The sequence below is a fragment of the Morone saxatilis genome, unplaced genomic scaffold, assembly GCF_004916995.1.
Source record: "Morone saxatilis isolate NCDOM2014 unplaced genomic scaffold, NCSU_SB_2.0 Contig22, whole genome shotgun sequence".
Lineage (NCBI taxonomy): Eukaryota > Metazoa > Chordata > Actinopteri > Moronidae > Morone > Morone saxatilis.
Genome location: NW_023339785.1, coordinates 26809068 through 26821203, shown reverse-complemented (window position 1 = coordinate 26821203; position 12136 = coordinate 26809068). Strand labels below are relative to the sequence as shown.

Genomic DNA, 12136 nt, shown 5'->3' with positions numbered 1-12136 from the left:
CACCATGGATGTGGGGGCATGATCGAGTACACTCTGCGAGAACTCGGCAGGTTGAAGTGCTTGTTTAATGTACTGCCAGGTGTGAATTGCAGTAACGTTGTGCCTAAAAGGAGTTGGTGGATCCCTGGATCGATTGTAAACAGGGATCTCAACTCTATCCAATGCCGTCCACATCTGACCTGATAACACAGGGTGTTGCTGGGTGAGGGGTGTGGAGCGGGGGAAGAAAGCCAACCCTCAACTCCTCATCTGTGAGGAAATTTGAGGGGGCTGGCATATGACCTTGTATGCCTCAAGCAGGGTACAGGCATTCAGTGCAACCTCATCAAAGTCCATTGTAACGAGCAACCAGCAACACCCTCCATACCACTGTGTCTGGGCCAAGAATGAGCTGAAATAGGCTTTTTTTTGGACTTCTAATTCAGCATTTTGGTATTAAATTCTACCATGTTTTTGTTAAATGTTTAATTTATGTACATTCATTTTTTTATCTCTTGATAGGAAAAGGTCATAGAAACCTCAACCAAGTTTACCACTAAATCGACCATGGCCTTTCCAAACGGTACCAGTCTCGAAATTTTAGGGCGTAGGGAAATGTGCGTAAGTGTACGAACATTTTTTAAAATAAGTTGTATCTCATGAACCATAAGTTGTAGAAGCTCGTCCGTAACGTTGGAAAGCCGTGCGATTATATGTGGACGGAATGTTTGCGTTTGAAGTCTTCTACGAGGTTTGATTTCTCGAGATATTGATGAATTAACGAAATTGTTTATAGCAAGTATTTTTTAAATTCGTTTCGATAACTCCCGGAGGGCCGAGACGTCGGAGAGACTGAAATGGGGCGTGCCGCCCACATAAGTTCCACGGCCAGCGGCTGAACACGCTGGACGTGGCTCCAGAGTCTCTCACGACCTCAGTTGTGCCGAGATACGAAGGATTTTAGCATGGCGCATTTCCGGTAATTGCGCCCACTTCTGGGTTATCACAGGAAGTTCATAGTGGCGCCCAAAGAGTCCTTAGGAAAAAATGAACCAGATGAAGCTTGGTTTGAAGTCTCGTACGCACCTTCCTCGTGAGGGAGAAGATAGCTCATTGAGGACCAATGGTCGTGAACGTGTGCACGTTATCCCGTATTCCCTTATCTCTAACCCTGACGGGGAGTTCTTTGAATGAGGAGAGAGGAGACACTTTCTGTTAGTAATGTTAGTGGTTTCCGAATGTCTGGGTAGCGATCTCAGACTCCCCTGAGGGGGGTCAGGGCCTGTGGAGCATGGCTGGTCGGACCTATGGACTGGGCGACTGTGGGGGTGCTGGGGCCCGCAGGTTAATGTGGATGGGCTGTCGTGCTGGCTCCCCCGCCCCCCTGGGGGGAGTTTGGGCTCAGGAGCAGGGCATTAGAGGAACCCAAAGATGGGCGCCAATCCGGCCACCCCAGCAGCCCCCCAGAAGATCGAAAAATGGGTTTTTGAGGTGGAGGAGCCGGTGGTGCATGATTGGGGGGACTCGTAACTGTCCAGAATCCGCTAAACACAGTTACTGCATCAGTGCCAAATTGACAGGCTTTCCCAGCGGCCCACGATTCACCACCTCAGGGGGGAGTCTTGATAAGCCGAATCCTTGCACCAAGGACTCAGCCGAGTGGGTACTTGGTCAGGTTGGGATTAAATATTGTTTGAGACAGAATCGTGATGGAGACTATGAAAAACAGCTACAACAACTGATGGGCAATGGCATGAAGCTTCTCAAATGCCCAATTATTTACCTCAGATACATTCTCTCAAGCAACTCCCACGGACAGTACAATCACTATTTGAGGAAATGAACAGTCCATCAGGAAAACCTACAGAACACTCAGCGTTGTGCTGGCATGACGTGTTCTTTTAACAGTCCCTCACATGGAAAGTGGCTAAGAAACATTCCAAAACTGTGTGATGGAGCCAACTAATTGCAGTCGGGGGATCGAGAGTACTCTCACCCGCCGGACGGTTGAAAAAACGCACACAATCAAAAATATTTTTTTTGTCATTACTTTTTAAACGACCAATCCATATCAGTTGTATAATAGTATTCAGAGTGAAGGTTTCCCATTTATCATGTCACTGAATCTGAATCTAAGAATTTGGTGTAGTGTGACTAAGTGTGGATGGTTCTGTCATAAACTAGTGTTGGACAAACCCAAAATGGAACTCTCTCAACGCTTAAAACAACACCTGTATGGATTGGTCGAGAGGACAGAAACAAAAAAGAATTGGTATATACATCTTCGAGATCATGATGTTGTTGAAGTTTACGTGTATATCAGTGTTGGATTAGGAGGAATTGGTCAGAGGGACAGAGAGCTGTGAGTGTTGAGAGGAGATGGATATTGGGTGGATGTGAAAACTTTTCCTTCCCCATGGGACTGAATGAGTTTAGAACATACACCAAAAATAGCGCTAAAACTTTATAACGCATGGATGGAGTGTAATTTGGTGTGAATCTGTTTAAAGCCTAGGCGGGTATTGTCTGATTAAAGAACACGCTTTTGCGGTGTTTTTCTAGCAATGAAGCGAATAGACAGGCAAAACAAAGAAAACCAAAGAACTGATATACAAAAACCATGGGGCTTATAGCGGTGTGAGGCGCAGAGTGGGATCCCGGAGGCTTGTTAGCAGATTGTGTTCTTTTATTTGCAGGTGTGTTGTATTGTGTATGTTTTGTCTGTTTTATATATGTCGGCTTTGTAGTGATACGTGTTCCGGGATACAGGCAGCTTGATTGTTTTCTGCCTTATGAGTTGTGATAGGGAGGCTCCAGCTCTGCGTGCCAAGCAGAAAAAGAAGGAAAGACGCGCCGGAGCTGTGGTTGTCGGCCTTCTCTCGAGAATCGAAGATCAGGTAGACGGCTTTAAGAAGAGAAGGTGAATGGGAGAGCGAGAGGAGGAAAAGGTTCTTAAAGACCCGACGGATACCAGCAGATGGTAACCTGGACCATTAAACAAGAACATGACAGCCATTCAGGTGTTAATTGAGAAGCAGAACAGGAGAGATAGTGGAGCTAACACGGGTAAGTGGCGCGGTGCCCGTGCCCATTTCGGCTAATTGGTTGAAAGTCGTGAAGAAATGCTTCCCTCTAAAAGCCTAACCCCGTTGCCTGTGAGGAGAAAGCTATGCTGCATGCTGAGACCAATGTCTGAAGGTTGCCACTGTATCGCCTATTGCCTGACGAAAGGGGGTACCCAGGGGTGCCAGTGTCCTCAGTGGGAAACCGCGGAGTATAACGCTTAAAAAGCCCATACACCCTAACCTAAAGCGATTAAAAAACAAAGGTACTCCAGGTTCTTCCTATGACAAATTAGAAAGAACTAAATAACCACACAGGAGGACAAAAGGAAAATTATTCCACTTATTACAAACCTACTCTTCTTCTTCTTCGGTCTACCCACATACCTCCTTAAACTTCAACTGGTTCAGAACTCGCAGCTCGAATCATCTCCCAGAACCCCCTCCATCCACCAATCACCCCTGTATTGCAGCAACTCCCAACTGGTCCCGGTTAAAACTCCGCATTTGACTACAAAAATTCTCCTGTTTAGTTTCAAGGCCAATCCTAACCTTTCCCCTCCTTATCTGTCCAAACTCCTCCACATTGATCCCCTTCCCGTTTCCCTCAAATCTGCCTCCTCTGTCCACCTACTTGCTCCCTCCACCCGCCTCGTCACCATGGGAGCAGGGGCTTTCAGCGCTCTGCCCCCGACTCTGGAACTCACTCCCACCGGACCTCAGGAACCTGGACTCTCTCACACTCTTCAAATCAAGACTAAAAACTTCACCTTTCAGAATTGCAATACCCCACTTAACTGTATGTCTTTTCTTATCTGTTTCTTGTTTCTTACTGTTATTATTTTTTGTGTTGTACGGTGTCCTCGAGTGCCCAGAGAGGCGCCTTTAAATAAAATGTATTATTATTATTATTATTATTACTCAGCATACAGTATGCCAGCAAACAAACACATCAAGAACAACTCCTTAAGGAAACTACGACACTCAAACCTGCTCCAGGACTACAAAATAGTTTCGGTTTACAAGAGGAACAAAAATCTACAGGACCACCTGTCATGGCCATGGCTGTGTCTTTGCCTTTTCCTTGTGTTTTCTCTCCACACACCTTTCTGAAATCAACTCATCAACTCTCCCATTCTCCTCACCTGCCTTCAATCAACTCATCTAGCCCACACTATATCTACCCCAGTGAGAGAACTACAGACATCAGCTTTGAAATATGTTGAGTTAAAAACATACAGCATTGCAAGGCCCTTAAGAAGATGTAAGAATTTTTTTTAATATTGATTCAGTACTTTGTAACAGTATTTCACACCAACATCACCTCATTTGAAACGCACAAAGAGAAGCGGTAGGCTGTAAAGTTTATTTATTTTACTTTTGTAAAAAATCAACAACTAATAAATAAACAAAAAAGCAACATCATGATTGTGATACAATCCAAAACTCATCAGCTGTTAAGGCTAGTGGCTACAAAAACTGAGCAATCCTTTAACATTTTACATGCAGTCTGTTGTATAATAAAACATCTCCTGCTTTTCCCATCAGTTCATAACACTTAATTACTGCACTGTGGAACGAGAGGCAGAAGTCTGACATCAAATAGAGTACGAATCTGTATCTGAAATACAAAACACAAAGAAGTAACAATAGAAAATTTCTGTTATTGTTGAAATCAACTACAATAGTTTCAATAAATTCATATATTTTCAGTGTTGTCTTCACTTACTCCTACACGCAGATCAAATTTACACAGAAAACTCAAATATTTAGTATATGTGTAAAAAAAATGGACGAAAAAAATGAAGGTACCAGAACAAAAGAAATGAAGAACAAAAGAAACCAGAAAAAACCGAAGTCCTCCAAACGTGACAAATCATCACTGAGCTGTATATGTTTCAAACTTGGACCTGTAGAATTAAATCAAGTCTCACATTTTTTACATCCATTTGATGTTTCTGACCAACATGCCTGACCTGGTGATGGAGGCTCCTGAGCTGAAGATGGACGGATGCAGATAATGCTTGGAATTAAGGACTGAATGTACCAGCAGACCAGAAGAATTGAGAGTTGTATGAAAAAATACTTTAACATGAAGTTGATGAATATACATAAACAGCAAACACTCACAGAATATAAAAGAATTATATTTCTAATGTTTAAGTTGTAGCTTCAGCAGTATTCAGAAACCAGCTGAGGAGGACCAGATTTGTGAATGAGGCTGCTGAGGGGTCTACATCGCCCAGAATTCTTTGTGTGTGGTAAAACCACATGAAAAGATGGAGAGAAAAATGTTGGGGTAAACCTGCTAAACCTACAACAACTAATTTTAAAAATTAGGGAATTATTAGAAAAGAAATAGTCCTAAATGTTTTATATCACTGTGCACAACAGTAAGAAAAGTTATTATTATTATTATTATTATTATTATTACTTAAGAGTAAGAACAGTACGTCTGATTTCATAAAGTCAGAAAATATCACTCACAGAAAAAAGTCTTGATAACACATGTGTAGCATTCTTCAGTGCCATTTGAGTGTCTATTATTGTGAAAGTTGAATTTCTATGTGATGTGTGTTTACACTTGAAGTGCATTTGTATCATCAAACTTCAAACAACACGTGGTCAAAAATGTACTTGAGGATTTATCTAACGCAGGGCTGCCCAAAGTTGGCACACCATAATGTCTGATTTGGCCAACCAGATGTTTCTAGAGAAAAAAAGTCCAAATTAATTAAAAAAGTTATATAAATTTATTTTTTCTTTAAATATATATCGGATCCATAAATATTAATTATATTTAATGATCTGAGCACAGCAGGAAGACTAACACTTTGCACAGTCAGTCAATTAAGGGAACTTGGAATGCTAGAACCATTTTAAATCTAAACAATACAATATCATACAATAGGTGTTTGACTTTTGCCCGTGATTTTACGTTTCATTTTGGCCCTGTAAGGGGAAAAGTTTGGCAACGCCTGATCTAAAGGATGTAGGGTTTTTTTCTATTCTCAAATTTTAATGAATTTATTTTTTCTGTTACTGTGTAAAGTAGTAGAGTCTAAGATTATACAGGACTTGTACCTTTTAATCTTATTGTATAATGTGGTAGAGAGTAACATTATAAAGGACTTGGTGGCCGTTGTTCCAGGCATATAGCGCTCTGTCTCGGGGGTTGTAGTCAAGCATGGAGAGGTGGCTGTATTTATTGGTCAGAGGAATATCGATGTACTCATAGGTGGAGGAGTTGGTGGAGTAGGCATAGTATACTTTAGTTCCTCCCGAGTATCCATTGGTAACATACAGGGTTCCACAGATCATGAAGGCCTCACCAGCACTACGTTTCGGGTGGTTGGTGGTCCAGCTACGGATGATCTGCAGAGTATTTGTGTTTAACTGGCTGAGAACGATGTTTCCAGCATTCTGATTTGTGGCGTAGACGGCCCAGAGCCCCCCCTCATCCACCATAAGGTCGATGTCTGAGTGCCCCCCCCAAGAATAATGGTACATGTTGTTGTAGCCGGCGAAGTCGAGCTGTCGAGAGCGGCTGATGAGTGATGTGCTGAAGTCAAACTTGATGATGGTGTGACTCTGAAACTTGTTGAAGTAAATGGATCCATTATAAACCACCTGACCAGTACCAGACCAGGGGTGAGGCAGCCGGTGAGAGGTGAAGTTATCTGTCATCATGAAGTCATACATTGACTGGTACTCCCTCACAAAGCGGTTGTTATGGTAACCATCCATGTACCAAACCTGTAAGGGAAGAAAGAAAAATATAAAAATCAATGAATAATGTGTTGACTGTGTTACATAAACTATACAAATAAAATCTTTATGTTTGATAATTACTGTAGTCTCAGATCAAGTAAAACTTCACCATTAGCAGCTAATGCTAACTATGAACCTGCCTGCTTCTCTTCCTGTTTTTGACGTGATCTGTGGCTGTTCCTGACCCGTAAGAAAACCTGGACTCATCTCAATCCGGAGGGAACATTGACTGTTGTTATATATTATTTTATTTTTTATTTTCTCTTCTGGACTGTTGTTATTGTGACAGACTGAATGCCTTAATGCACCTGGATGGTGTCTTTAAATGGAGCCTCCCTGCCTGTAGAAATGTTGTAGTTCACACTCTATGTTACTGATGTTTTTTTCTTGTTGTTGTGTTGTTATTCTCACTCTGTTGTCTCCAGTGGGAGCGACCGGGTCGGTCATCCACGATCCAAACCTTGATCCAGAGGTCTTGATGGTGATGGGCTCAGAGATTCCTGTCAGTTTTCCACATGCTGAAACGCAAACAGCAAGGTGGACAACATAAAAGGAACAGCTGCCGATCACTGGAGGTCAGCTGACTTTTAAAAAAAAAGATATTAGTTTTTTTACTCACTACAGTGTTTATTTCCTGTGTGTTTGTTTGTTTATTAGAGTGTCGTTTACTCACCCAGCCTCTGCATACAGGCCCTCAGTCTGTCTTCCAGGCTCGTCACTCGGCTGTGGAGCTCCTGGTAGTCCAGACCTCCCACTTGTTCCTGCAGCGTTCCCAGCAGCTCTGTCACATTCGCCACCTCCTCCTTAAACTGTTGGACCAGCAGAGCGTCCGCTTTATATGCCTCCAGGACTGGGATCAGAGGACGTAACTCCTCCATCTTTGCTTTTATGGACTGACAGACAAACAGAAGAGATCAACAAGAGAAATTTGTGGACATCAATCTTCACATGGTGGACTAAGCTTCAGGTTTTTGTTGGTTCTAAATGAGATCATAACTTTAATAACACAGTGCTCAGTTGAGTTGGTGTAAATCATGAAGATATTTGAACATGTTCAGACTGATATTGTAGTGAGGGTTAGCATTAGCAGCACATTAGCAGAGCAGTCCTCTGTCCCAAGTACAGAATATGGATCAGCAGTACTCCTAGCTCAATACGCAATTACTTGTTGTTACATGGATAAAACAACATCTCGAAGAGCAAACATACAGTTCGTGTTGCTTCCCTGTGGATACACGGTAACATATCAAACTCACTGATGGTTTCACCCATAGGTTTGATAAACTTACACCGTGTCCACGTTCTCAGTCTTCTGTATGTAGTTCACACAGAGCTTTGAGTTGTTGATTGACAGTTTAAGCCATGATGTCATGATGTGGGTGGTACCTTGTACTGTCTAGCGATGTTGTTCTCATGTCCATCTTCCACCTGTTTGAATTTGTTTTCTAGACCGTTCAGCTGAACTTCCATTTTCTCCACAAACTGCAGATCTCTCTGAGTGCGCTGGTCCAGAACCTCAATGGACTGACTCATATTCTGAACCTGGAAGACACAAACACATCATACAATTATGAATTATTTATGATATATATCATCATCTATTCATATATACATATATATTATAATACTTTCAGCAGTACCATCTGTAGTTTTATAAGCAGTGTTTCTTTTACCTTCTCAAGCAGCTGTCTGAGCTGTTTGGTTCGAGCATCTCTGGAGCAGACCGTCTGCTGAGGAGCGACCACCGTACAAACACATCGACCTTCAGAGTCCTGAGCTGAACTATACACCTGCCAGCCCTCCTCAGGGGCAGAAGGACCTACCTGTTAGAGAAGAAATCAGAGGACCACAGTGGAGGATGGACATAATGTTAATGACTGTAATTACTGCAGTACACAGTTGTTTGCAATCATCACAGAAAATATATCAATTAATAAATCAATCAAACAGAGAGAAAGATAGAGAGACTGCCAGTTAGACTTCAATCTTCAAACCTGCCAGTCCTGCTATTATCATTACATAGTACTACATATAGTACTACACACTGTACTACATACAGTCCTATACACTGTACTATATACTATAGTATATATCTGACTGCTGAAGCAGTGAAACTGAACTGAGAGCAGCTGCTTTTAGCAGGAATCAACTCTCTTATCCTTTATTTATTTATTAGTTAAAATAAAGTCATTTATATGTACATACACATATACATACATATATGAATATGTATACTGAGGATCCAAAAAGAGCATAAAAAAATAGCAGAAGAGGAGGATGGATGAAGTCTGGATATGATGGAAGTTTGGAACTAAACGTGTTAAAAATGTTAAATTGACCAAATGTGTTGAAGACTTGAAAATGAAAGAATGTGTTAAATATGTGTTAAAATACAAACACTGTTCTCATTCTCTCATTTAGTATTCAGTCTTTCTGCTCATAATTCAGAACCATAAAGAAAATAACTCAAACTCTGGGTTAGGGTTAGGGTTACTTTTGGATGGATAGTAAATTATAAAGTTATTATGGATTGATAGTAAATTATAAAGTTATTATGACTTTAATCAAAGTGATTTTGAAGAAAATATGTCTGGTTGGTTACTGGTAGTTTACTTCCGTTGAACAGAAAAGGATTTTTTCTACATGAAGTGAGAAAATTGTTTTATGGACACACAAAATAAATATATTATCATATTAATTTGTTATTCGTTTCATTCTGTATAATTTGAATGTTTCTGAGCAGTTGAGTGAGACCAGCAGGATATACAGATTGTGGTAAACTGGTTAAACTGGTTGATCAATAAAGGCCTTCTGCAGTGTCTGTTAATCATCCAAATTATTTTAATTAAATAGAACTGAGTGTCAGCAGCATTTAATGATGATGTATTTCTGAGAGAAAAAAGGCTGAGGTTTGATCCCTGAGGAACTCTGATATTCTGTGGAATTCCTCAGGGATCAAACCTTGGTCTTCTTCTCTTCTCACATCACTTACTTTAAAGCAACTTGTTAATACAACATCTTGAAGCTAATTAGGGCTACAGTGAACAAAAGCTGTATGACGATCCGAGCAACAATGATTTTCAGAGAGGAGGCAGTTGGACTGAAAGTATTTCTACCAAACAAAGTAAAGAAACTGTGTTAGCATTAGGGGAAGCAGAGGTACATACTGGAGTCCTGATGATTAAAACCTCATCAATCGATCAGTTTCAGAGAGAAAATGTATCTGAAAAGTTTATGGACATTCTTTCATTATTTCTTATTACAGTTTCATATTATCTTACGCAATTATATTATGTTTATCGGTTTAGTAGTAGTAGTAATAGTAGTATCAGTAGCAGTATTATAAGCAGTAGTAGTATTCCTGCTGTAGTGTCAGTAGTAGTAGTAGTAGTAGTAGTATTAACAGTAGTAGTATAAACTGTAGTAGTAACTGTACAGCCTTTCTGGCTGTAATCCTGTCTGTTAATGAACTAATTTGCGGAAATCTGTTAATACGGATTTTTGACACATTTATTCATGTCTGATGATTAAACACAATCCAATTTAGAGAACTGGTCTGTGTGCAGGTTCTATCCCCTCTGAGTCACTGAGCAAGGCACTACAGTTTTATTCAATCCATGTAAATTTTATATAATAATCCACAGATCAGATCAATCTAATCAGATGTTTAATTTGTCACAAACCGGAAATGTTCTCTCACATAAAATCTAATAAACAGAAACATCAGAGAACTAGATGACAAATATACAGTACATAATAGAACATAATAGAACACAGTAGAATATAAATATATACCATAATAGAATATGAATATAATAGAACATAACAGAACACAGTAGAATATGAATATAATAGACTAGAACATCATAAAACAGAATCCAGTAGAATCTAATATAGAGAAGAAAACGTACCACAGTGAGCAGCGATCCGATGAACAGCAGCAGGAAAACGTTGATCAGATTCTCTTCAGACTCCATCTGTCAAATATTCACCTCCTTATTTATGTGTCTATATTTGTATATTTATTTCTCTATCTGTATCTGTACATGTATCTGTATCTATAGCTATTTATATCTATATCTATATATCTGTATTATATATCTATTTGTCTCTGCTACTCTCTGCTCTCTTGTTCCTGCTCTTCCTCCTCCTCCCTCCTCTCTCTGCTCTCCTCCTCCTCCCTCCTATCTGCCTCTTGTTCCTGGCTCTTCCTCCTCCCTCCCTCCTCTCTCTCCTCCCTCTTGTTCTTCTTCTCTGATGTGACGCCAAAAATCAACCAAGTGGAAACAAGATCCTCCAGCTCACAGTGTGTGTGTCTAATGGTGGTCATGTGATCTATGTACATTCGGTTAGTGGTAGATGCTCCCCCACACATGCCCTAAAAATAACCTCCATTGTCACAGTAAAAACCTGAAGTGGCAGACCCTGCCGTGCTGTAGAAAACCTCCCACTGTGTGAAAAAGAAGATCAAATCTAAGTATATCACAGTTCTTGTTTCCCTGCTTGTAGACTGATCATGTTTGTGTTCTCTGAGCACAAGAACCTGGTTCTGTGTAATCTGAGCTTGGATCCACTGAAGAACCCTCACAGATGGTGTAAACATCCTCCTCCTGTAGATCCCAGTCAGACCTGAGTAAAGTCTTTTTAAAGACTCTCCCTTTAAAAAACCCTCTCCTTTTAGAGTGCTCATCATTAAATCATGTCTCAGTGGATTTATATTTTTTATTTTCTCTGTTTTTCTGAAGACTTCCTGCTTTCAACACAGATTTTAGGTCAATCTGTCCATATGGTTCTCACCATGCCTTGGCTAGTTTGTGCCCATCACTCCTCTCAACCCCCACCCCCTCCCCCACCCTGCTGTCCACTTTAGTATGAGGCTGTCACTAGTCTGATTGAACTATTGATCAATATGGAGCTCCTTTTACTGCTTTCTCAGATATTTCTATATTTTCCACAGTGGGGTGGGGGTGGGGGGGTTGTCCTCACTGACTGTTTTTTCTTTGAGATGAAGTGAAGAAAACTGCCTGAACCTCAGACCAGGTGACATAAGAGGTTGGAGTCCTCCATCATCAGATCATCTGGTCTGACTACTCCAGTTATGACACTTAAAAAAACAAATTTTTGATCAGTCTTCTTCATGTTCAGACTGAAAACAGGATGAGGTCAGAGGTCATAGTGGTTTGTCTGTCTAAATGAGACACAAAGAGAAGAAAAAGAAACAGATGGAGGAGAAAAATGTCTCTAAATTAATCATCATTTTCCTCGTTTGGTTGTCATGGTAACAACATCTCCATCTGCATTGAGCGTGTGTATGTGTGTGTGTG

The 12136-nt window shown here is 40.7% G+C and overlaps 1 protein-coding gene across 1 annotated transcript; it reads right to left on the bottom strand.

The window, feature by feature from the left end:
- Positions 1-4393: 4393 nt before the first annotated feature.
- On the bottom strand, positions 4394-10937 carry LOC118334102 (noelin-like). Its single transcript, XM_035669927.1, has 6 exons — positions 10724-10937; positions 8486-8635; positions 8199-8354; positions 7486-7705; positions 7224-7330; positions 4394-6797 (listed from the first exon to the last, which is right to left on the bottom strand). The coding sequence occupies exons 1-6, from the start codon at positions 10787-10789 to the stop codon at positions 6135-6137; spliced, it is 1362 nt and encodes a 453-aa protein (XP_035525820.1). The 5' UTR covers positions 10790-10937; the 3' UTR covers positions 4394-6134.
- Between the last annotated feature and the right edge of the window lie 1199 nt (positions 10938-12136).